The 27,062-nt window shown below is 36.1% G+C and overlaps 3 protein-coding genes and 1 pseudogene across 4 annotated transcripts; 3 read left to right on the forward strand and 1 right to left on the reverse strand.

Annotated features, from left to right (window-relative positions):
- Positions 1-5,838: 5,838 nt before the first annotated feature.
- On the forward strand, positions 5,839-7,952 carry LOC148767225 (uncharacterized protein At4g15970-like). The gene is made up of 4 exons (XM_088824277.1): positions 5,839-5,955; positions 6,530-6,895; positions 7,053-7,525; positions 7,645-7,952. The coding sequence occupies exons 2-4, from the start codon at positions 6,575-6,577 to the stop codon at positions 7,703-7,705; spliced, it is 855 nt and encodes a 284-aa protein (XP_088680403.1). The 5' UTR covers positions 5,839-5,955; positions 6,530-6,574; the 3' UTR covers positions 7,706-7,952.
- Positions 7,953-9,422: 1,470 nt separating this feature from the next.
- Positions 9,423-12,037, forward strand: LOC148767226 (F-box/LRR-repeat protein At3g26922-like). The gene is made up of 4 exons (XM_088824263.1): positions 9,423-9,692; positions 10,240-11,118; positions 11,221-11,376; positions 11,607-12,037. Exons 1-4 carry the CDS (start codon positions 9,645-9,647, stop codon positions 11,901-11,903), a joined length of 1,380 nt encoding a protein of 459 aa, XP_088680389.1. The 5' UTR covers positions 9,423-9,644; the 3' UTR covers positions 11,904-12,037.
- A 1,740-nt stretch (positions 12,038-13,777) lies between these two features.
- Positions 13,778-22,747, reverse strand: LOC148767227 (uncharacterized; annotated as a pseudogene). The gene is made up of 7 exons (XR_016033798.1): positions 22,710-22,747; positions 21,868-21,934; positions 21,735-21,785; positions 21,462-21,537; positions 20,940-21,272; positions 20,637-20,857; positions 13,778-13,992 (listed from the first exon to the last, which is right to left on the reverse strand). The product of XR_016033798.1 is annotated as an uncharacterized LOC148767227 (transcript).
- On the forward strand, positions 22,730-25,425 carry LOC105953087 (F-box/LRR-repeat protein At3g26922). The gene is made up of 4 exons (XM_088824376.1): positions 22,730-22,990; positions 23,538-24,416; positions 24,519-24,674; positions 24,906-25,425. Exons 1-4 carry the CDS (start codon positions 22,943-22,945, stop codon positions 25,200-25,202), a joined length of 1,380 nt encoding a protein of 459 aa, XP_088680502.1. The 5' UTR covers positions 22,730-22,942; the 3' UTR covers positions 25,203-25,425.
- The last annotated feature ends 1,637 nt before the right edge of the window (positions 25,426-27,062 follow it).

Consider the following 27,062-nt stretch of genomic DNA (forward strand, 5'->3'; position numbering starts at 1 on the left):
AGATATTTTGTAGGAATTCTTTGGAGTGTTCTAGTGAACAACTCCCAATCGTTAGATCAAATAGATCTCCACCGTCCATTAAGGAGATGGTCTAGTATAAATAGAGGTAGGGTCTAACAAAAAATCCAATAAACCCAAGATGTATTTTCCTATCCTACAAAATTTAATATTTTATTGAAGCAAATATAATAATTCGATGAATAACAGATTACGGAATGGTTAAACATTTTACTAAAATAGAGATACTCCACTAAAACTATAACAGATTACGGAATGGTTAAACAACATTTTACTAAAATAGGGATACTCCACTAAAACTAAAGTTGACTCGTTATGAGAAGAAGACTCCAACAACACGACTAAAACAGAGTAATCAATCATACCGACGGCGTCGGATTGTTCTCGGCATCACCAAGTCCAGCCGACGCCAGATCCACTTGGCCACCCCGAAGTATTCATGAACTATGGGGTTAAGTTTTGGGAATTTATGGAGCATTTATAGAGTTAAAATAGGGGGAAATGAAAATTATGGGCGGGATAATACATGAATTGAAATTTTCACTCTGACTTTTCAATTTCTTAATTTATTATATTAATTTAATTTAATTATCCAATTTTCACCATGGCCTTCACGCGCAAGAAGCGCGTTAGAACGGGACTACGTGGTAACTAACTGTGAACTGCATGGGTAATTTAATAAAGTTTTAAGGAGTTGTCTAGGGTCCAAGAAGGTTGTACTTCTCGGATAGTAAAATATTCAATCTGGTTCATACAAATAATTAAAATTTAATCCCATCCATCAATTTTATGTACGATCTAGTACGACACTAGAGATTTGTACAAACCCAGTAAAAAGTAAAAACACATCGTACACACTCATACACACATCGTACTTTATGTAAATTACGTAATTAACCTTTATATGTTTAAATTGAAAATAAAATATCCATTAAATTTGTATCATCCAAACATAAATAAATAATAAAATAATCATAATCATAATCAAAGAACAACAAATTACACGTCAATTCCTAATTTCCCTTCATTAAGAAAAGAAATTCTAATCTTCCAAACCATTTTCCCCCAAAATCAAAATTTCTAACTCTATTCTTCCCCAAACTGTAAGTTCTGTGCAGGTTTTTTCTCAAATTTGGTGCATCAAACACGAATTTTTTGTTAAAATTGGCATTCGGGGAAGAAAAGTAGGAAACACGAGACGACGAATTCCAGGTGTCGGAGTCCTGAAATTCGAAGGTCTGGATCTGACTTTAGGGAGAACTCAGCCGTGTCAAATACGAATGTGAATGTGAATCATAATTTATCGAGCAAATGGCACGTGTGAAATAACAAAATTCATTTACATATCTTCAGAATTCAAAAAATATTTGTCAGTAGAGTTCTAATTATTGATCGCTATAAACCAAAATAAAAGAGTTAATGGAAATCTATTACTCTTGGTCCACGTGGTTCGCAATTTTCTTCCTCATGTCTTGTCCCTTCCGAGACATCCTTCCATTTTCAAGCTTCCGAGATAGTAGGGGAAATTGTAACTAAGAAAGATGATCGGTCTCTAGAGGAACTCAGCCGAACATGTAGCAGCTCGCTCAGTCACTAATCTGCCTCAGTCTAAAGAAGGGTTGTCTCCTTCGGTCAGAAGATACTCGAGAGTCGAGAAAGTATGATTGGTCTTTAAATGTATGATAGATGTTCTTGAGCTTGTTTGTCATTGTCGAAGATTGATTTATTAATGTCAATATCTTTTGTTTTCTTATAGGTAACAATCCTCGTAGGATTCGAAACGCAGGAATTCGCGTTCACCTCACATATAAGAGTGTTTTGAAGACGTGGGTGCAGCAAAATCAATATTTCAAGCAAAGATATGTCATTCGCGATGGCGACAAACTCCCGATGATGTTTAGATGGGAACAAATTTATTGCTTCGATATTTCCTTATAAACCAATTTAATTTATGGAGACTACCCAAGGGATGCACTCACATGTATATGATCGACTACCTGGAAATGTTTGACCTTCAAGACACCATTTTGATTTTCACGAGTTGTATACAAAAAATTGAAGTGTTGTTTAGGTCTATAGGCTTCTATTATATAATATAATTTTAGGGATTAATAATGGGTTTTTTGCAAGAACCACCCTTGTGTAATCTCTAATTGCTGAAAAACCCCTCGTGTTAAAAAAATTAGCAAGGAGCCCCCTATGAAAATTAGTCAAAGCCAATAAAGCCCCTAACATCTGATCGTGCTCTGCACGCGCACATTGTGCGGCTGGAATGCATATTTTGACCCGGAAAGATATAAATACCCTTTAAATAAAAATTCAAAAATTACATATTTGCCCCAAAATTTTCATAACCCCAAATTGAAACTTTAAGAATATTCAATTCAGCCCTTGACAATTTCTAAAACGCCCTCTCTCCAAATCATCTCCTCCCCAATCAAACTCTCCACAATTTTCACGCAAACACACACACACACAATGCTTCCTGATGGTGCCCCCTTGCAAATATATTTTTTTTCCGGCAAAATGTTTGGAAGTTACCTCACCAAAACTCTCCACTTCCAAATCTGACAAATGCCAAAGGGAAAGGTAAGCAGTCTCCTTTCCTCTGTTCCATTTCTCCCGAGAAACTCCGACCACTTCAACCGGCGACATATTCCACAGCTCCGTCGACGAAGAAGGGGCACGAGCATGTTAAGTATGAGGCGGCGGTGGCAGGTGGGTATGGTAGTGACGGGGCAGCATATGGGGCAAAAAAAGCGGGGGCAGCGGCGGATGGAGGTAATGGCGGTTGGGTATGGTGGTGACGGGTAACGCTGGGAGAGTATGGGGCGGCGGCGGGTGGAGGTGATGGATGGTGGTGGAAGATTGAAGGAAGATAAGGAACAATAAAAATGGCTTATTTGATAGTTGTTGAAGAAGAACTATTTTGGGGGTGGGGTGGGTCAACGGGAAGACAAGAAGACTCCTCTATTTTTTTATTTTTTTTTTCACGAATTTTTCAATTGGATTTTCAGTAAATTGCATTTTTAAATCGAGGTTAATTTTGTCATTTCATTTAAGTCAACAATTAAATTTGATAAAAGGGGTGGTGTGCTATATGAAACCAAACGTAAGGGAGTCTTTGCTAATTATTTTATCATGAGGGCTTTTATGGCAATTAGAACTAACACAGGGGGCTCTGTGCTATTAGCTCGATTAATAATACATAATGCAATTAAGCTCATCATCTACTTATTCTTCAGGTTTTGTAAGTTGAAACTTGGTAGCCTTGCTCATCATCCCTTGTCCTACTTACTGTTCCATAATGCAGTTAAGCTCATCATGACATCAGCAAATAGCACATGAGATATGAAGTGATAGAGGAATTAGATTTACGAAATAATAAGCAGCCAAAAGTTACATAAGCAAGAAATTAAAATGAAACCTTATGGATTGTTAGTATAATAATGGAATATCTCAGTTCGCCAGTGTCTTGAAAGGTGTCTATCTAGATGTCAAGAATTGCAAAACAATGTAAAAAATGAAGAAAATAATATTAAAAGGAAACGAAAATGGTCACATCTTATAAGAAAATATAGAACAAAAACAGATGAGATTATGAGTCAAAACTCGCGAGTCTAGTTAATAACTCAACTATTGCCAAAACTTTTGAGGCATGATACACCATGTGATCTTAACTACAGACTGCATAGAACAAGGTAACTGCGTGCTTTTACATAATCTTCATCTCCCTTTGGAGCTTTGATCACCACCACCACCTGGCTATGTAGTACCATACCAGCCTACCACCGAGGCACCGAAGCAATTCTTACGGGCATAGCTGTATGATTAATAAGAAAAAAACCGTGGAGCAATATTTGCATTAGTATCCACGAATAATGCGACTTACATTACTACAAAACTTGTTGGTTGTCATCATGTATTCAGGTTTAAATTCGATTTTGATAAACTAAATTTCAGAAATACCAAAACAATCATTGATAGTATTTGATTAATTAACTTACACTCTATCATGATTAAGAACCAGGTGAACCAAGGAGCAAAGTAAATGAAACATTTCCAAAAAATGCAGCCAAAATCAAGAGAAACCATTATGTGCAGAAAAGAACTTAATTCCAATATAATATTTCCAGATGAAGATAAGAAGAACAATTTTCCTACGGAATCCAATAGTCCCAAGGAAGATAAGTGCCAAAAGTCTGATTCATGATGCTCCTGTTAATTCCAGGATTGTACATTGACTCTGATTCAGAAAGATAGTAGTACCGTATGTGATTGTACCATGAGAACTTTATCCATGAATTATCAATGCTTTATTTTGATAATCCATGAAGAACGGTGAATAATGATGATAATTTTTTTTAGACGATCGATGATGGATAGAAAAGAACGATTACAGACGATTACGGTTTAAACTCTGGGAATAATTAGACGTATTATAATTTTAAACTTGTTAATTTGTATTTAACTTTTAAATTATTGATTTTCTAATTGAGTTTTTAAGTTTTAATGAAAGGGTTTTTATGTAATTTTACTTGTACCATAGGGGTCGTACATACGTACTAATCCTATATGGCACAATTTTATTGGTTGATTACGGTCCGAGAAGTACAACCCTCTCGGACCGTAGACAACCCCAAGTTTTAAACGCAGGCTTTGGAATTGGAGAGGAATTAGTTGCATAAGCCTGTCCTGGACAAAGCAGTTTTTGATTTCTTTTTTTTTTTTATTATTATTATTATTTTTATTATTATTATTATTATTATTATTATTATTATTATTATTATTATTATTATTATTATTATTATTATTATTATTATTATTATTATTATTATTATTATTATTATTATTATTATTATTATTATTATTATTATTATTATTATTATTATTATTATTATTATTATTATTATTATTATTATTATTATTATTATTATTATTATTATTATTATTATTATTATTATTATTATTATTATTATTTAATAATTTTAATTTTAAAAATTTCCAACCCATATATTTTTCCTATTGATTTACATTTTTATTTGTTTTGACTTATTTTTGTAATAAAACAAAAAAAAAGGAGGTGGTGTGTAAAATCTTTAAAAACATCTTTTTGACATTATAGCATTTACATCTATACTTATTAATCCGAAATTAAATAGAACTATTATTGTTTTAGTATATCATTTAAAATAAATATTATATAAGTTATATTGACTTCATCTTTGTTGACATGTCCATCTCGATTAAAAAAAATAAAAATCGAATTTGACCAACTCCGATAAATTACAATCACTACGTTAATAATTTAATATCAACTATTAGCACGAACATCGAAACGACCATACAGGAAACGGCATGTCGGAAAAATTAAGATACGAAAACTTGGACGAAACATATAAATATTAAAAGTATAAGGTATATTTATAAATATGCTATATAAACACATACAAGTTTTTATGTATATTTCCATACAATTATATTCAAAATTGATATTATTATCAAAAATCTATATGTAGTCTATCAATAAATCATGTAATTAATTAGGAAAATAACAAAAAAATACGAAAGTTTGTTTTCCAAATATATTTCTAATTTTTCAGAAATTGCATCATGGTCCATAAAGTGTTCGATATGTGTCATTAGTATCAGGACATGAAACATGTCCGAAACACGTAATAATAATTATTAGAAAAAAACAATTGTTATTTCTAGCACATATCCTCAATTAGAAAAAAAAAATAACTGTTATTTACAGCACAACTCCTATTTGCTGTTTAAGTACAAGGCTAGTATGGTAATTTTGCATAGTCCGTCAAACCCCAGCCCCCTCTCCACCGAATCTGTCACCGGCGCAAACGCGCCTTCTCTCTCTCTCTCTCCTGTTCAAAACAAATAAGGAAGAAAGAGAAATCCTAAAAAAGAAGGGGGAAATGAGTAGGGACAACATTATAGGCAAATTTTTTTATTTCGTAAAAGTAAATTTGTTTTACGTGTTCGAAATATTTTCACGATTTTGTTATATAGTTCTAGGATTAGCTGTTGCTTGATGTGGAGTACGAAAATCTACAATTCAGGGTGCAGTATTATTTTATTGAAAACGAGTCGAGAAACTAAAATATCTCCGCAAAGTGCGAACTCATGGTCATTCCTTTCCTATTGATTTTCTTGACTATATTAGAGTGGGATTACTAATTTGTGCTATATATATATATATATATTGGTCGGTTTTGCTTGTAACCTAAGACTCGATTTCTTTCAAGTTTTTTTCATCTTTGATGCAGCAGATGTCCAATTAAGTTAGAGGAATTTACGCTCATTGTGCCAAGAAATGATTGATCGCGATCGACTAATTCAGTAGTCTCGTATCTTATTACATTTTGCAGTTTTGCTGGCTCTTGGCTGTTGTAGTTTCATATGGGATTCTTCGACATAGTTTACTTTAAATCATGAAATTACCCTAATGATCGTAAAATTACCGCACTTCCTAATTGTATCATAGTTGTTGTAGGATAACGAGGAGTACAGTCTTGAAAGAGTTCTGAAGGCTGCTTCTATGCAAGATAATTCAGTGATCTTAACAACCCTAAATGAAGCTTGGGCAGCTCCAAATTCAGTATTTGATCTCTTTCTTGAGAGTTTCAGAATTGGAGAGCGGACCCGCCATTTGCTGAACCATCTGGTGGTTGTTGCTTTAGATCGAAAGGCGTTTTCTCGTTGTTTGGCTGCACATTCCCATTGTTTTGCACTTGTCACTGAAGGAGTTGATTTTTCAAGTGAGGCTTATTTTATGACCCCCGACTACTTAAAGATGATGTGGAGAAGAATTGATTTCCTACTCTATGTTCTTGAAATGGGGTACAACTTCGTTTTCACGGTACTCTCTTCATCTCTTTATCTCTCGGCACTCACAAGTATTTATCATATATATTTTGTATCTAAAGCAACAACCACCAGATGGTTCAGCAGATGATTTAGTATTTAACATTTCGGGAATCTCGCGCTACATTTATCCTTCACTTTCTGATTGTTAGGATGCGGATATTATGTGGTTCAGAGATCCATTTCCTCACTTCCATCCAGATGCCGACTTCCAGATAGCGTGTGATCACTTCTCTGGTATATCTGATGATACAGAAAATAAACCTAATGGAGGATTCAATTTCGTAAGATCAAATAATCGTTCTATAGAGTTTTACAAGTTCTGGTATTCCTCACATGAGTCATACCCCGGTTTACATGATCAAGATGTTCTCAATAGAATTAAGAACGATTCCTTAATCACAGAAGTGGGGCTCAAACTTAGATTCTTGGATACTAATTACTTTGGTGGATTTTGTGATCCTAGTGAAGATCTTAAACGAGTTTGCACAATGCATGCAAACTGTTGCTTCGGCTTGCAAAGTAAGCTTCATGACCTCAGAATCTTGCTTGAAGATTGGAAGAAGTTTCTGTCCTCGCCACCAAATTCAATAGCCTCTGGTTGGAGAGTTCCGCAAAATTGCAGGTAAAAAAAATATGCCTCTGTAAGCTGTTCCTATCTGGTTACATGTGATTTATTTTTACCTGACTATTGGTCTGATTACTCCATATATTATATTTTCTATCATTTTTTTTTGTTTGCAGTCTTGACTCTCTTCAAATGGATTTGCAACTACCGGAGCCCACAACGACAGATAAATTATGAATGGAGAAATATCGAAAAATTGACGACCACCTCCTCTCCACCAAATAACAGTTAGGTAAATTCTGACAATCTGGGCTATATGTGTAAATTAATTTATGGTATATTTTAGGGGAAAATGAGCTTTATGTGGCATTCGTAGAAAGGATGCTATATATGAAACTGATTAGAAAAGGGTGTTTGTATTTTTTTTCTTGAGCAAATCTGTAGTTCATATATCAGTTTTTGGAAGTGGGAAAAGGTGATGCAATACTCTGTTTGGGGTGAGATATCATTTTGAAGGATTTGTTGTTGTGGTTTTGTGACTTGTGAGTGGTGATGCAGTGGCTTTTAAGCTGCAAATGGTCTGGTACTGAATATTTGCCAGACGAAAATCGAAAGGGCTGTGCAATAATTTTCTTGAATGTCGAGCTCTCTATTTTCTCTTTGAGATGTTGCATGGAACTACTTAAGGTAATTTGGCTAAACTTGTAAGTTTTGAAAAGCATCTTATAAGTTAACCATAAAAAAAATATCTTATAAGTTGTTTAATAGCTTATAATCTCTTAAATATTTGCGAGACGAAAACGAAAATTGAAAAGTTTTGCAATAAGTTTCCCTTTCTAATGCATGCAAAGAAAATGTGCAGACTCCATAAGCTTGAATTGAGATGTTGCACTGCGGACATTACTTATTAGAGGGTGGGTGGCTAAGCTTATAGCTTCTTTAGAAGCTCTTATAAGTTGTTTAATAGCTTATAAGCTCTTAAATTTGTTTGGTAAACTTTTCTAAAAAAATCTTAATTATAAAAAAAACATCAATGTTGAAGAGCTCTCTATTTATAAAGAAATGGAGAATAAATTATTTTCAGATTAACTTTTAAAAAAAAATGGAGAATAATTAGTGTGAAGTAAATTTGGGTCATATATGATTAACTTGAAAATTCTTAAACAAATAAATATTTAATGCATCATTTCAATCGATTATTATTTAAATATTTTTTATACATTGAGTTCCTCATGGCAAATAATACTAAACAAACAAATGCACAATTACGATGTAACGTGTCAAGTTCAATGGTGTGGTAATTAACATGGGTAGATAAAAATTCAAGTAGATAAATTGTAAATTGAATTTACCACAACTTTAAAATGTAATATTTTTTTTATTCAAAAAATTTACTTCATTTGAAATTTTCAGAGATTTAAATTATCCAACCCCTGAGGTATGGTCAAATTAAAAAAAAAAATCCTCATGTTTGGTTAATTACAAATACCCCTTAACTATAAATCTTGTTACACGTTCACCATTGCGGTGCCAAATTTAGTGGAATATTCTCAATTTTGTATCCTTTTTATCCCATTCAAGCTCCACATTTTGAAGCAAGATGATCATAAGATGTGGTGCATAAGAAATTGCATTTTTCGCACAAAATGAGTACAAACTAGAGAACATTGTACGGAATTTAGAAGATTATGTTGAATTTGACACCATAAGGTGGACGTGTAAGAAGATCATAATTGATGGGTAACTGTAATTATTCAAACATGAGGGTTTTTTGTAATTTGACCATGATGGGTAACTGTAATTATTCAAACATGAGGGTTTTTTGTAATTTGACCATACCTCAGGGAGTTGGTTGTAATTTATCATAAATAATAAGTAAAATCCATAATGGGCCCATTCAACCTGGGCTAAGCTAAGTCTTTTCATATACGGATTTGGGAAGGACAAACCAGATGGGCCACGGCCCATGCCAGATGCGTTGCTCCGGACAACTCTAGAGATGGTAAGTGGTAACTCAGCCTCAGACAACATCGGACTTTTTTGTATGGTAATACTCTAGATCTGGAGATCTCATCGGCCGAAAAGATCACCTCATTCAAATATATATTTATATATATTCCCCCCTCAGTTTTCTTTGTAGCAATTGCTGAGGTTTTTGTGCAAAGATTCAATCTTTATGGGTGGGAAACGACTTAGAATTGATACCAATTTTCAACTCAAGAAGGTAAGCTTTCGACGAAGCTTCTGTCCTTTTCTTTTTCTTTTTTCTTTTTTTCTCTCAAACCTGTGAAGGATAATATATTTAAAGACCAATTTTTTTTTTGCTGTTTTATGGCGTTAAAATCCCTATTTGATATGGTTGATCAGAGTGTTTCGACGAAGCTTCTGTCCTTTTCTTTTTCTTTTTTCTTTTTTTCTCTCAAACCTGTGAAGGATAATATATTTAAAGACCAATTTTTTTTTTGCTGTTTTATGGCGTTAAAATCCCTATTTGATATGGTTGATCAGAGTGTTTGATGTTAGGTGTTTTTTTCCCTTTAGTTTCCGACTAGAGAAAAAAAAAGTCGGTAGCATTGAGAAGTAGGGTTAGTAAGGGTATGTAAATCCAGAGTCTTTTATTACAAGAATTAGTCAAGGGACATTTAGAAGAGTAGGGAGGGTGAATTGGAGCTCCTTTGTAACTGCATTATCGATTATTTGTAAATCGAGTATTATCTTATTTGATAGCTTTGCTAAGATATACTTTGGCTATTATCTTGTTTGATTGACAGTGTGCTAAGAAACGTGTGGTGGGCAATTATGATCGGATAAGTCAGTTGCCTGACGACATTCTCATTGATATACTCTCTTTCCTATCGATCAATGAAGCAGCACGCACTAGTGTTCTTTCGTCTCGTTGGATCAACTTGTGGAAGCACACCCCCTCCCTCAATTTCGATGCTCTTAATGCATTGACAAATAAAATACAAGAGTCCTCGGATTGGCGCAAGTTACTCAAAACTGAGAGACGCAACTATAGGAGATGGGTGAACTCTGTTCTCCGATCACACAAATCTACCACCTTAAAAGAATTCATAATCTGTTTCGATTTGAACAATTCGTACAAGAGCTCAATCGCTCGGTGGCTTGATTTCGCGTTTGCCAGACAAGTTCAGACGTTAGAGTTGGACCTTAATACTTATAGCAATTGTCTTTTCTCAGGAGAGTTTCTTTACGACCGAAGAAGTGTCGGAGCACCTAAAAGCATGGTTGTCGGATTTAAGTCCCTCAAATCATTAACTCTCAGATACATTGATATGACTGGTGGAGATATCGAGTGCATTTTACAGAACTGCCCTTTACTCGAACAATTGGTTGTCCATGGAGCCCAAAGAATGTCAAATCTCGTAGTTTGTGGCTCATCGCTCGTGCTGAAACACTTGGAGATTGTCAATTGCGAAGATTTTATATCCCTTAAAGTTTCGGCGCCGAGGCTTACTTCACTTACGGTTAAGATGTTTGAGGAACTCTTGCTCGAGCATGTTCCAATGCTAACTGAGGTGTCTCTTCGTTGCGACTCATGCAGTATTTCTATCAAACGTGTGTTCTCCCAACTGTCTTGCTGCATTTCGCAACTGAAGGTTCTTTGCTTGGAGCTGATATGCTTACAGGTTATACAACACAACTATAGCTGCTATTCACATTTCTCTCTCGTTTGATTTTGTACGTATTCTTAATTGTTCTCCTTATTTGTTGTGGTTGATGTTTAACAGTATAGTATTGAACTACCAATCGAGCTTTGCGAGTTCCCTGAAATGCCTAAATTGAATAAGTTAGTCATCAAATGTTGTGCAACAGGTGATGAAAGTCTTGTTAGATTGACTGCGTTCATGAGGGCATTTCCTTACTTGGAGGAATTTGTCTTAAAGGTAGGATCTTTTCTTTTTATTATAAGCAACATAAATGCCACCTCCTACAGTTTTTATTATTTATGCTACATGTTCTTGTTATATGCTTTGTTCTTGTTATATGCTTCTGGGAAAAATAATCAGAGAATAGAATGACTACATACGCTTCACTTCTGGCTTTAAAGGAAAAATCTTCCATCTCGTTTAAAATTAACGGCAATGGATCCTTTGGTTTTTCTCCCCATGTGCAGTATGAATGGGATAGTCTCCCGAGGGAAGATAAAGTAATGAAGAATGCTATAATAAGGTCTCCCCACAATCACCTTAAAGTCTTCAAGTTTTGTGGCTATTATGGTCGAACCATTGATGCTGAATTACTTAGCTACATTTTGGGGAATTGCGTTGTGCTTGAGAAAATAATAATCGATTCCTCCGGTGCAATATCCCCTGACACTGACGGATTAGATGTGGAACAGACTGCGAGGAAAAACGCAAACGAACATCTTGAACCACATGTACCTCACCACATTCAATTGGTTATTCTTTAACCAATTGTGTGTTATAGTGTTGTTTGGTGTGTTTGTTATGAGTGTAAAACTAAGTGATCTATTAAGTTCTGTTGTTTGATTCTGAAAGCATTTTGTCACTTTATAATGTATTATATAGTTTGTTTTATGTGTTACACATGTTATTTGGGGGTGACCGAGAGAGATGAAAGAAATAAAAGTGAAACGAAACTATTACTAATATGGCCTTTACGGTGAATTGTAAGACCTGATCTAACGGTATCAAGTCCAGTTAGTGGCGGAGCTGGTATTGTGCAACTGCACACCTTGTTTAAAAAAAAAAACATCTATATAGTTTATACTACATATTTTTAAATGTGACATATATCGTGAACTGTTTTATTGCTTCGGTGGTAGGACACTCTTAAGTGCTTGTGGTTGTTACAGGGTTCAACACCCTGCCTAGTTAATTTTTATCTTAAATTTTGTACACCCTCAAAAAATTTCTTCGATTCGCCACTAAAAATTAACGGCAAAGGTAGTATTGGGATAAAATTTCAAGTTTGTGGGGTAGAGGGATAGAGTGATTTTGTGCAAATGGTAAATTGGGATAAAATTTCAAGTTTGTGGGGTAAAGTCGAGAGGGATAGAGTGATTTTGTGCAAATGGTAAATTGAATTTACCATAACTTAAAAACTTCAGAGATTTAGAATACATATATATACCCCGGTCAATTTATTCGAAAAAAGCTTAAAGAGGAAAAAATGGCGGCGGGTAAAGGTAAAGGAGATTCTTTTAATTTAACTCCTACATGTATTGCGCTACTTTTCAGCACATGATCTAGAGACTATGTAAGCAAACATAATAATGTCATTAGTATTCGTTTTGTGATGTAATAACGAGAGAAATTCTAACGAAAATACAGAACTTAATTATTAAAAAACTGTGTCATATAAGCAAATATTTTCATAAATCGACATTATAAGGGGTATTTGTCCTCGTATTTGTTTGCAGTATAATGAATGAATAAAAAGCTATCCTCTTGATACTCAATCATCCAACAAAAATCATCATATTGGTTAAATTAACCAATTAATATATATGTTTTCTCATCTGCCAAAAGGAAAAAAATGAAAGATAAAAAACAATGACCTATAATTAACATATAAAAAATATATTAAGATATGGAAATTATTTTTTTAACATCACATGGAAATACCATTGCCGAACAATGAAGCAAAACTTGAAATTGAGCGCATAGCATGAGAAGCCATTTTTGCAACAAAAGTTAAAATATATCCGTGCTAGAAAGCTTTGATTCTATCTAATAAAACTACTGTTTTTGAACTTGAAAATTTCATCAAGCAAATTCAGAAAAATGCTCTCATTTTTTTTGTGTGCAGGTCCTAAACTTTTGTGATTCATAATAGACGGCACTGAAAATGGACTTTGAATCAGTGTCGGAAAGACTGGAAAAAAGAACTACTGTAACTGTTAAGTTTAAAAATTATACATTTGCCTATTTTATGGAAGGAACTCTTTCTAGAAGATTGGCTATTTAATGAGCAATTTTTTTAAAACAATTTTTAACTTATTAAACCTTTTCCAATTGTTAACCACATTACATAATAAAAAAGTGATGTGCAATATTTGCAACCTCACTCGGTTCTCTTATTTATTAAACGTAAAAATATGATATTACCAATTGCCACTCTGGGAAAACAATCGTTTTCACGAGCTATCCCATATAGTTGGGAAGCTAAACCCATCTTTGATATGACTCAGTAATGTCAGCCATAGCAATTTTAGCATGTCGGGTCCCAACACCTGATTATTAGTTATTTAAGTCGTCGTCAGAGAGAGAGAGAGAGAGAGAGAGAGAGAGAGAGAGAGAGAGAGAGAGAGAGAGAGAGAGAGAGAGAGAGAGAGAGAGAGAACACCTTCGTCATATAATTTTAGAAAAATAAAAATAAGAAAAACTCGGATAACTAAAATGTGAACTAATGTAAGTTGATACACATCTAAACAAATGGCTAATAATGATTTAATACTAACTCACGTGAAAGGCCTTGAGGCTACGATTTGAGCTGGAATCTTAATCTTTGTTTAGTGTGCTGCCAATTATAACAATCTGAGAATTGGACAAAGATAAAAACATAACCAGATAAATATTTAAAAAAATGATAGTAAATAGAAATACACAAATTGAATGTTTACCGCTGTTAGGTACAAGTTCTTTCCAAAACAGCCATGGATCCGTAAGAAAAACACAAGAACAACTGGAAATGAGAATTAAAATGTATATTGATATATGAACGGCTCAGTTCCCTTTTCCAGTGTTCATCCAATTTATCCAAGGTCTGGTGGTAACACCAACTGAAAACAAGCACCAAAGTACAGCCACTGATCGGAACCCTAGATCTGACCCCAAAACCTCACTCCGAGTTGACTCACCAATACATGCACAGTCAACTCGGTGATAACTCACCCTCTCCACTCAGCCCAAACCCAGTATTCTGCAAACTCAACACCAAAACCCTCACAGCAGAGGATTAAGGTCAGAAATGGACAGGTTTGAATAAAAGGTGAATCATACCTATCTCTCTCTCTCACCACAGTATAAATACACACAGTTTCAACGGTCCTCAGCATTAATTGTGCTGTGACGGCAAGGACACCCATTGTCCGGCAAGACCTGCGACGGTGTTGCCGGAAAACGACAAGGGGTGACGAAGTACTGTAGAGAGAGAGGGGGACAGGAGAGGAGAGAGGGAACGGCGCAGCAGTGGAAATGCTGCTAGGGTTGAGTTGGTAAGAGGAAAGGGGAAAAATGGAGGGCTCAGATTGAAGCCCTAGATTAAACGGTTCAGATCAAAGTTGACTGGATCAGTGGGCTTAAGTACTGTTGGGCCCAATTTCACAAGTTGGGCTGTGAATAAATAAGTCATTGGCCCAGATCACAACAGATCATATTATTGGGCTCAATACTTAACAATTCTCCACCTGAGACCAATAAAAGGATTAGTATGAAACACACTTAATGGAATGGGATCATCATTGCCGTAACTGTGAATCTTGAACACTAATCACATAGATTGTAGTAGAAGATTCACACAGTATTTTTTCCACACAGGAGGTAATCACCAAGATAAAACCAACAATTAACATCACAAAGAAGTTAAGACAAAACGAATAAAACAAGCAATCACACAGAAAGCATCAACAGACTTGCACAAAGCAAGCAGACAAACACATGTCTGATTTCAATCAGTTTTTGAGACAATGTTCAAGATTCTCAAACATGATCTCAATTTTTCCACAGGCAGGCACTTAGTGCCCATGTCAGCAGGGTTGAATTCAGAAGGAATTTTCTCCAGGTCTATCACACCTTTTTTCACCACTTTCCGGATGAAGTGGTATTTGATCTCAATGTGTTTTGTTCTGTCATGAAAGACAGGGTTCTTGCACAATTGTATACCTGATTGGCTGTCAGAAAAAACAACAACTTTACCTTTCAAGAACCCAATTTCTGAGAGCAGCCCTTTCAACCAGAGAGATTCTTTTATAGCCTCTGTGGCTGCAATGTATTCAGCCTCTGTGGTAGAAAGGGCTACAATGTTCTGAAGTTGAGATTTCCAGCAAATACAAGAACCACACAAAGTAAACACATAAGATGTGGTGGACTTCCTATTATCTCTGTTATTAGCATAATTAGAATCCACATAACCACATAATTCAATTCCTTTTTCACACCTAGAAAATTCAATCCCTGTTCTAGCAGATCCTCTTAGATATCTCATTAGCCATTTCACAGCCTCCCAATGAGGCATGCCAGGATTGGCCATATATCTACTCAAACAGCTAACAGCATATGCAATGTCAGGCCTAGTACTTACCATTAAATACATTATAGAGCCAATTGCATTTGCATAAGGAACAGATTTCATATCACAGATTTCAGGTTCAGTCTTTGGGGACTGTTCCTTACTTAGCAAGAAATGAGCAGCAAGAGGCACAGACACAGACTTGGCATTTTTCATGGCAAATTTATCTAAAATCTTTTCAACATAGGCAGATTGGTTCAGAAACAAAGAACAATCTTTCCTATTCCTGATTATGTCCATTCCCAGAATTCTCTTAGAGTCACCAAGAAATTTCATGTCAAAGTTTTCACTTAAGCATTTATTAACATGATCAATAGCCTTTAAACAGGGACTAGCAATAAGCATATCATCAACATAGATCAATAGGAACACAGGTGATTGACAGTCATCTTTGAAATACAAGCAAGGATCAAATTCACTCCTTTTAAATTTCAAAGAGAGCATGCATGAGTCAAATTTTTTGTTCCACTGCCTAGGAGACTGTTTAAGGCCATACAGAGATTTCTTCAACAAACAAACATAATCAGGTTTATCAGGATCAACAAATCCTTCGGGTTGAGACATGAAAATTTGCTTATCAAGATCACCATGTAAGAAAGCAGTTTTAACATCCATTTGCTTAAGTTCCCAATCAAAATGAGCAACTAAGGCAAGCAAAATTCTGACAGTGGTGAATTTAACAACAGGAGCAAAGATTTCAGTATAGTCTATACCCTCTCTTTGAGTAAAACCTTTAGCTACAAGCCTAGCTTTATATCTAACAGAATCAGATTCATGCTTAATTCTAAACAGCCATTTACATTCAATCAAAGAGCACTTAGCAGGTTTTGGGACAAGAGTCCAAGTATGATTGACATGCAGAGAGTTAATTTCCTCTTTCATAGCAGATAACCACATAGCAGATTCAGGAGATTTTAAAGCATCTTTGTAGCACTTAGGTTCATTTCCATCTAAAGAATCAAACACATTGAAAACAAAAGATGCAAGCTGAAAATTATCAAGATGATGAGGTTTCCTAATTTCTCTTCTAGGTCTGTCCCTAGCAAGCTGATAATCATGCAAATCATCAATTTCAGGCAAATCAGACTCAACATTTTGATCAAACACATTTTCAGGCACAGAAGATGAATCATCATCATCAACAATATCAATTTCCTCACTCTCAAGAGGAGATTTCTCCACCTCAATAGGAGCAGAGGGGGGAACAATAAATGAAGGCACAGGCAAACAAGGATATTCATTTTCATTGAAAACAACATTTCTACTAATGATTGTTTTAAAACCATGTTCATTCTTTAGCCAACATCTATATCCCTTTACCCCTTCAGGATATCCAATAAAAACACATTTTAAGGATCTAGGTTCTAATTTATCAGATTTATGGTGAACAAAAGCAGTACAACCAAAAACTCTCAAATTAGACAAATCAGCTGGTTTCCCAGTCCACATAGTTTCAGGCAAATTTCCAGACAAAGGCACAGAAGGAGATCTGTTAATCACATAAGCAGCTGTTAAGACAGCTTCACCCCAAAACACTTTAGGCAAACCAGATGCATGCAACATGGATCTAACCCTATCCAATAAGGTTCTATTCATTCTTTCAGCTATGCCATTCTGTTGAGGGGTATATGCAACAGTCCTATGTCTTCTAATGCCAAATTCAGCACACAAAGAATCAAATTCATGATTACAAAATTCAGTGCCATTATCAGTTCTAAGAGTCCTAAGTTTCTTGTTTGTTTGATTTTCAATAAAGGTTTTCCAGGATTTGAACTTATCAAAAACATCAGACTTTTGCACAAGTAAGAAAACAAACACTTTTCTTGAAAAATCATCAACAACAGACAAGAAATACTTGTTTCCACCAGGTGTGGAGACAGGTGCAGGACCCCAAACATCTGCATGAACATATTCAAGGATCTCTGTGCACTTAGATGTATTAGGGACAGAGGATTTAGGGAATTTCACTTTAGACTGTTTACCCATAACACAAGAATCACACAAGGGCATATCAACAACAATGTCATCACTCAGATAGTTGTTTTTATGCAAAATTCCTAGTCCTTTACTACTGATGTGGCCTAATCTTCTATGCCAAAGATCAGTCATGTCATGCTGGACAGAATTAACATGTGAAACAGATAATGCAGATGCAACATACATATTATGCATTCTAACAGCCTTAAAAGAAAGCAAACCATCATGCATAATGTTCATGACCCCATCACCCCAAGTGCCCTTATACCCAGAATCCTCCAAGACAGCACAAGACATCAGATTGCTACTCAGTTTAGGAACATGTCTCACATTTTTCAATTTAAGCACATAACCAGATTGAAATTTCAGACAAACAGTTCCTATACCTAGCACATGTCTTTTACTACTATCAGCCATAGACACAGAGCCATTTTTTAATTCAACATAGGAGGTGAACATGCTTCTATGGGGTGTCATATGATTAGAGCAGGCAGAATCCATTAACCAGTCATTATCAGTCAAAGATGCAGACACAGAGTTCACAAAGTCAAGATACTCATCAGTAATCATAAACACATCACCCATGTTCTCAGCAACTTGATTAGCCTGTTCATTATTAGACTTAGAGTCTTTCTTAGGTTCAGAACACCTATTTGCATAGTGACCAGACTTACCACAGTTGTAACACTTCCTATGTTTGAGCTTATTCTTACTCCCTACTTTACCCTTATCAGATTTTTGAAAATTTTGGTTACTGGAGGAAGAAGCCTTATTTGAAAACTTGTTTTTAGGCTTGTTTTTCACAAAGTTAACATCACCCAAAGACTTGCTGTTTTTGGTGGTTTTCAAATCAAGTTCCTTACTCTTTAAACCATTTATCACAGTGTCTAGAGTCACTTTGTCTCTGCCATACTTGATGGCAGATTTGACATCACTGTAAGAGTCTGGAATAGCATTTAGAAGAACAATGGGGGTATATTCATCAATATTTTTGTCCCCAGTCAATTTAATATCTTGCACAAGTTTTGTAAAAACATCAAGATTTTCATCTATATCTTTGTGCAAGTCAAGTTTAAATCTAAAAAATTTTTCCAGTAAAAACATTTTTGAGGGTAAAGAGGTTTCAGTATAGAGCTCTTCTAACTTATCCCACAGTTCCTTAGCAGTATCAAGTTTACCTATCTTTCTAATCACAGAGTCAGATAGGTTCAGAATAATCAGGGAGTAAGCAAGTTCATCAAGATCATCTTTCATTTCCTTAGTGGTTTTATCATCATATGTTTGAGTGATGGCCTTAAAACATTTCTGTTGAACTAAAACACCTTTCATTTTCTGTTTCCATATAGCAAAATCACCCTTGCCATCAAAGGAAGCAACAGGATAGGAATTCATTTTCACACAGAGAGAAAAAGAACAATATAAACTAAAGAGGCACACAAGCACACAAGCTGCACACAGACAGCAACAGAAAATAAAGCACGCAAGCTGCACACAGACAGCAACAGAAAAGAAAGCACACAAGCTGCACACAGACAGCAACAGAAATGAAAACACACAAGCTGCACACAGACAGCAACAGAAATGAAAACACACAAGCTGCACACAGACAGCAACAGAAATGAAAACACACAAGAGATGATCCCAGGTGGCCCAACAGGGAGCCAAGTGTTGCAGAAGGCAACTAAGTAACCAGTCACAGACTGAGCTTTCTCAGGCTACTCCCCTTCCCCAGATTCCTGCGACACTAAGCGGTCCGGACAAGGGAAGTTTGGAGTGGCGAATAGCCTGAGTTGGCCCAGAAATCACACAGAGAACCGGTTGTAAGCTGAGCTATCTCAGACTGCCCCCCTTCCCCAGATTCCTGCGACACTAAGCGGTCCGGACAAGGGAAGTTTGGTGTGGCAGGCAACCTGAGTTGGCCCAGATCACAGAGAACAGCGGAAGCAAGTTCTGACCACACAAGGTCAACCACAGGTTTTCCAGGATTTTACCCAGAAGCAGAGTGAGTGAGTCACAGTAGTGTAATCCGTAGCACGAGTCTGCAAAGAACAAGTGTCCAACTGATGCTCTGGTACCACTGTTAGGTACAAGTTCTTTCCAAAACAGCCATGGATCCGTAAGAAAAACACAAGAACAACTGGAAATGAGAATTAAAATGTATATTGATATATGAACGGCTCAGTTCCCTTTTCCAGTGTTCATCCAATTTATCCAAGGTCTGGTGGTAACACCAACTGAAAACAAGCACCAAAGTACAGCCACTGATCGGAACCCTAGATCTGACCCCAAAACCTCACTCCGAGTTGACTCACCAACACATGCACAGTCAACTCGGTGATAACTCACCCTCTCCACTCAGCCCAAACCCAGTATTCTGCAAACTCAACACCAAAACCCTCACAGCAGAGGATTAAGGTCAGAAATGGACAGGTTTGAATAAAAGGTGAATCATACCTATCTCTCTCTCTCACCACAGTATAAATACACACAGTTTCAACGGTCCTCAGCATTAATTGTGCTGTGACGGCAAGGACACCCATTGTCCGGCAAGACCTGCGACGGTGTTGCCGGAAAACGACAAGGGGTGACGAAGTACTGTAGAGAGAGAGGGGGACAGGAGAGGAGAGAGGGAACGGCGCAGCAGTGGAAATGCTGCTAGGGTTGAGTTGGTAAGAGGAAAGGGGAAAAATGGAGGGCTCAGATTGAAGCCCTAGATTAAACGGTTCAGATCAAAGTTGACTGGATCAGTGGGCTTAAGTACTGTTGGGCCCAATTTCACAAGTTGGGCTGTGAATAAATAAGTCATTGGCCCAGATCACAACAGATCATATTATTGGGCTCAATACTTAACAACCGCAGAGTAAGTGCTTGCAACAAATGCATAGAACACCCCCATAATGAACATCGAATTTACCTGCGAGGGATGTACTTGAGGCAGGTCCAGACAATCTGTCCACCAAACGAAAATCCGACAACATAAAATCTATGTCCTAATCCGAACTGATCAGCTAGCTCCTCTATATCATAAGCAATGCTTTTATTTTTTAACTGTTTGTTTCGAGTTAGGATCACTCTCTCCATAACCAGGTATGCCGAATGGAACAACATACACTCCTTCGCTTTCAACAATTTCCTGAAAATCAAACGAGTTCAATATTAATTTATCACTAACAAGCACAGAAAAAGCCATTAGGCAATGTAATGGGAAGAAAAAAATCCGGAGAGAGATGTGCGATTATAGCAGAGGCATCGTGCCTGCAAGAATCGAATCCATGGACAAATACGATTTTGTGCTTTGCGTGATCTTTTGGGACACCATATTCATTGTATGCTAAGTGTCTTCCATCTTTGAGTTGTATTCTTGATGTTGTAACTGTTGGCCCGTTTTTGGAGCCGCATGTGTTTGGTAGAGGAAGCTGTATTGCGAAAAAGCCCACAAAGCAAACGAATAGAATTTTCTTGAATATCCCTGAAACAATTTTTATTTTAAATCTGATGAATCCAATAAAATACAATGCTTCTCCCAATACTACAAATGCAGAATTCAACACTTCATTTTCAATGAAAAAAATACTACATAAATCGCTTCATAAAATTGAAGTCAACTCATCAGCCTTAGTTAAAGGAATTTAATCATTCACTCTTCAAGAGAAAAATAGATCATGCGAATGGAAATGAATAGGGTAATCGATGTCAGTCAAATACAGAGGAAATTAAAAAGACACAACAGCACTATTACTTTGGCACGAATTAGCCAAAACCTCGAATCGAATCCTAACAGCATCGAAGCCTATATAAGTTAATTCTGTCTGAAACTATTTAATCAGACGAAATATGTACTAAAAATTTACGTCAGCACCAGATTCCGAACTTTTCTTTTGTTCCTCTCGGAACGATTCATCGTCCTCCTCGCCGCTGCTATTGTTGACTTTCTCTTTTATTCCCCTCAGAACGATTCAGCCTATATAAGGAATACCACAGATAGTTCACTGAACAGCAAGGGAGTACATACCTCTTCACGTGACAGCCCTGGGACTAAGGCATAAACCTCGAAACAATCTTTCTGCAAATTAGAAACGGTCAATTTTCTTAGTGCATGTGAGTTTTAATGAAGAGAGACGATTGAATATTTGATGCACACATACAGTCTGGCGTGCGTTATTCTTCACCCAATCAGCCGGAGGTCCAACATCAACAAATGATGCTACAAATCTACAAAAAAAAAAAAAAAGAGCATTTCATAAAATTTCAATTGCTAATAAAAATTGAAATATGAATGGAAAATCGTGCACCAGATAGGACTTAAAAGGAATAGCCGAAGCAAACATATAGCATGTTTTCTATGTACAAAGTTTTAACCGTATTATAACCAGACTTAACTACTTAAATATTTCGGTTCGAGCTGCTTTATTTGAATGCTCCACATTGTTTGGTTTCTTTGTTTGAGGGAGCCTGACCAACATGTCAGATACAGAATGAGCCAAGAAAATAAAGTCAATTCATGTTCTAAAGGCTAAAATGAAACATAAAATAAATTCATCGCCCGAAGAAATTTAGGGAAACATGAGATAAAAACACCCTTGTGTTATATATATATATATATATATATATATATATATATATATATATATATATATATATATATATCCCTTTCTAATGCATGCAGAGAAAATCTTATGTTTTTTTCAAGGGCGAGTGTCTAAGCTTACAGCTTCTTTAGAACATCTTATAAACTCTTAAATTTGTTTGATAATTTTTTCTAAAAAAATCTATATATATATATATATATATATATATATATCCCTTTCTAATGCATGCAGAGAAAATCCCTTTCTAAGAAGCTGTAAGCTTAGACACTGTAATTATTCAAACACGAGGGTTTTTTTCGTAATTTGATCATACCTCAGGGGTTGGTTGTAATTTATCCTAAATAATAAGTAAAACACATAATGGGCCCATTTAACCTGGGCCAAGTCTTTTCATATACGGATATGGGAAGGACAAACCAGATGGGCCACGGCCCATGCCAGATGCGTTGCTCCGGACAACTCTAGAGATGGTAACTCAGACAACATCGGACTTTTTTGTATGGTAATACTCTAGATCTGGAGATCTCATCGGCCGAAAAGATCACCTCATTCAAATATATATTTATATATATTCCCCCCTCAGTTTTCTTTGTAGCAATTGCTGAGGTTTTTGTGCAAAGATTCAATCTTTATGGGTGGGAAACGACTTAGAATTGATACCAATTTTCAACTCAAGAAGGTAAGCTTTCGACGAAGCTTCTGTCCTTTTCTTTTTCTTTTTTCTTTTTTTCTCTCAAACCTGTGAAGGATAATATATTTAAAGACCAATTTTTTTTTTGCTGTTTTATGGCGTTAAAATCCCTATTTGATATGGTTGATCAGAGTGTTTCGACGAAGCTTCTGTCCTTTTCTTTTTCTTTTTTCTTTTTTTCTCTCAAACCTGTGAAGGATAATATATTTAAAGACCAATTTTTTTTTTGCTGTTTTATGGCGTTAAAATCCCTATTTGATATGGTTGATCAGAGTGTTTGATGTTAGGTGTTTTTTTCCCTTTAGTTTCCGACTAGAGAAAAAAAAAGTCGGTAGCATTGAGAAGTAGGGTTAGTAAGGGTATGTAAATCCAGAGTCTTTTATTACAAGAATTAGTCAAGGGACATTTAGAAGAGTAGGGAGGGTGAATTGGAGCTCCTTTGTAACTGCATTATCGATTATTTGTAAATCGAGTATTATCTTATTTGATAGCTTTGCTAAGATATACTTTGGCTATTATCTTGTTTGATTGACAGTGTGCTAAGAAACGTGTGGTGGGCAATTATGATCGGATAAGTCAGTTGCCTGACGACATTCTCATTGATATACTCTCTTTCCTATCGATCAATGAAGCAGCACGCACTAGTGTTCTTTCGTCTCGTTGGATCAACTTGTGGAAGCACACCCCCTCCCTCAATTTCGATGCTCTTAATGCATTGACAAATAAAATACAAGAGTCCTCGGATTGGCGCAAGTTACTCAAAACTGAGAGACGCAACTATAGGAGATGGGTGAACTCTGTTCTCCGATCACACAAATCTACCACCTTAAAAGAATTCATAATCCGTTTCGATTTGAACAATTCGTACAAGAGCTCAATCGCTCGGTGGCTTGATTTCGCGTTTGCCAGACAAGTTCAGACGTTAGAGTTGGACCTTAATACTTATAGCAATTGTCTTTTCTCAGGAGAGTTTCTTTACGACCGAAGAAGTGTCGGAGCACCTAAAAGCATGGTTGTCGGATTTAAGTCCCTCAAATCATTAACTCTCAGATATATTGATATGACTGGTGGAGATATCGAGTGCATTTTACAGAACTGCCCTTTACTCGAACAATTGGTTGTCCATGGAGCCCAAAGAATGTCAAATCTCGAAGTTTGTGGCTCATCGCTCGTGCTGAAACACTTGGAGATTGTCAATTGCGAAGATTTTATATCCCTTAAAGTTTCGGCGCCGAGGCTTACTTCACTTACGGTTAAGATGTTTGAGGAACTCTTGCTCGAGCATGTTCCAATGCTAACTGAGGTGTCTCTTCGTTGCGACTCATGCAGTATTTCTATCAAACGTGTGTTCTCCCAACTGTCTTGCTGCATTTCGCAACTGAAGGTTCTTTGCTTGGAGCTGATATGCTTACAGGTTATACAACACAACTATAGCTGCTATTCACATTTCTCTCTCGTTTGATTTTGTACGTATTCTTAATTGTTCTCCTTATTTGTTGTGGTTGATGTTTGACAGTATAGTATTGAACAACCAATCGAGCTTTGCGAGTTCCCCGAAATGCCTACATTGAATAAGTTAGTCATGAAATGTCATGGAACAGGTGATGAAAGCCTTGTTAGATTGACTGCGTTCATGAGGGCATTTCCTTACTTGGAGGAATTTGTCTTAAAGGTAGGATCTTTTCTTTTTATTATAAGCAACATAAATGCCACCTCCTACAATTTTTATTATTTATGCTACATGTTCTTGTTATATGCTTTGTTCTTGTTATATGCTTCTGAGCAAAAATAATCAGAGAATAGAATAACTACATACGCTTCACTTCTGGCTTTAAAGGAAAAATCTTCCATCTCGTTTAAAATTAACGGCAATGGATCCTTAGGTTTTTCTCCCCATGTGCAGTATGAATGGCATAGACTCCCGAGGGAAGATAAAGTAATGAAGGATGATATAGTACGGTCTCCCCACAATCACCTTAAAGTATTCAAGTTTCGTGGCTATTATGGCCGAACTATTGATGCTGAATTAATTAGCTACATTTTGGAGAACTGCGTTGTGCTTGAAAAAATAATAATTGATCCATCCGGGGCAATATCCCCTGAAACTGACGAATTAGATGTGGAATATACTGCGAGGAAGAACGCAAAGGAACATATTGAACCACATGTACCTCACCACGTTCAATTGGTTGTTCTTTAAACCTTAACTCTTTAGGTTTTTGCATTATCGAATTATGTGTTTTAGACTTGTAGTGTGTATTCATGAGTTTAAACCGGTAAGTTCTTCTCTTATTTGATTTTGAAAGAACTTGTTCTAATCTATCTTTCTCACCAATATTGTAAATATGGTGAACATGTGAGGCAGTCATGCTTTATGATATTTGTGATAATATTTATTTATTTTTTGTTCTATTTATCTATTAGTAGTGGTGTTTGATGCTCGGATCCGATCCTATAATGATGCTTCAAGTTGTGTTGTATTCCGATTCGAATGAGTTCAGAGTTTAATTGCAAATTTGCCTATGATACATATAGGATTGTTGTGAAATAGTTTAATATCATCTTATGGATTATATATTAAAACACTTGGATTGTGCTGAATCCAAAATCAATTTCAGCTTAGATTTGCAAGATAATGTTAGATATCTCCCTTATGTTATCAATTTTCCCTCAGAAATATACTTGAAAATACATTTTTCTATCCGTTCCTTTGTAAGCTACTTTTCCACAACCCCAATTCTTTGGGTTAGAATCTCACTACAAGTTAACGGGTAGATATAGGAGTTCGGCCAGGGGTAGAGGTAGGAGTTCGGCCCGATAATAATTGCTACTATGGATCGATATTATTTGTGCAAACATCAACTACGAAGAAGAATTATGGGCAACGATTTATTTCATGTCCTTGGGTTTTTGTGATTTTTCTTAAATGAAGTGAAACGATTACCGGGTTGATAGTTAAAACTAGAAGCGCCGCCGGCAAAGAAAAAGACCGGGTTTGGGTCGTAAATTTCGAACCGGACCCGGATGACCGAAGAACAAGAAGATATCACCCAAAAGTTTGCGTAATCAATTCCACCACCACTATATTCATAGAAAACATTGCCGCCGACGGGTGGATGACCCTGCTGTTGAAGCTCTCCTCCTCCGCTTTTAATTTAATTTTATTTGATATACCTTAATAATAATAATAATAATAATAATAATAATAATAATGAAAGGTCAACCCTTCACATTTATTATCCAACGATCCCACTCTCCATTCTGGTTTATACTATGCTACACCGGGTGGAATACACCGGGTAGATCTTTACCATTCATATACACACAAACACACACACACCCACATTGGTGTGTGTAGATCAACGGTAAAAAATCACCCGGTGTAACCTTCACCGGGTGTAGCATACTCCAACCGTTCCCACTTCCTTAATGACAAATTAGCAGGGAAATTAAGTGCTAAACTTGGAGCATGAAGGATATAAATGGTATAAAGTATAAATAAAAAAAATATGAAAAATTAAATTATGGCCCGCTCAAATTTCAAGAACAAAAATGGAAAAGTTTGCCCACGATGATGGAAATTTGGGGCCGTTAAAATAGAGATTATACTGATATTAATCTAGGGTTTTCTCTCAAGATGAGAGGTGTTTTTCTCTCAATGTGAGAGGCGTTGCTTGCTTGTACAAGAAAGTGGCAGAAATCGATGATCTGCCTAGCCTGGAACTGTCGGGGACTGGGGGGTCGTCGTACAGTTCGCTCACTCGAAGAAATTATTCGAGTTAATAACCCCCATCTCATTTTCTTATCAGAAACGAAACTATCTTCTAAGAAATTTGAGTTTATCAAAATGAAACTGAATTTATATGGTGTAGCAGTGGAAGCACGAGGAAGATCAGGCGGATTAGCGATGTTATGGCTCAAAGAAATAAATATAGCCTTGCAAAGCTTTTCAAAAAACCATATTAATGTGCATATTTCGGATGATCGAGGAATCTCTCAGTGGCGGTTTACAGGTTTTTACGCAGATCCAATTGAGCATGAGCGACATAATTCTTGGACC

The sequence above is a fragment of the Erythranthe guttata genome, chromosome 10 (assembly GCF_056151865.1).
Source record: "Erythranthe guttata isolate IM_541 chromosome 10, IM_541, whole genome shotgun sequence".
NCBI classification, from domain to species: domain Eukaryota; kingdom Viridiplantae; phylum Streptophyta; class Magnoliopsida; order Lamiales; family Phrymaceae; genus Erythranthe; species Erythranthe guttata.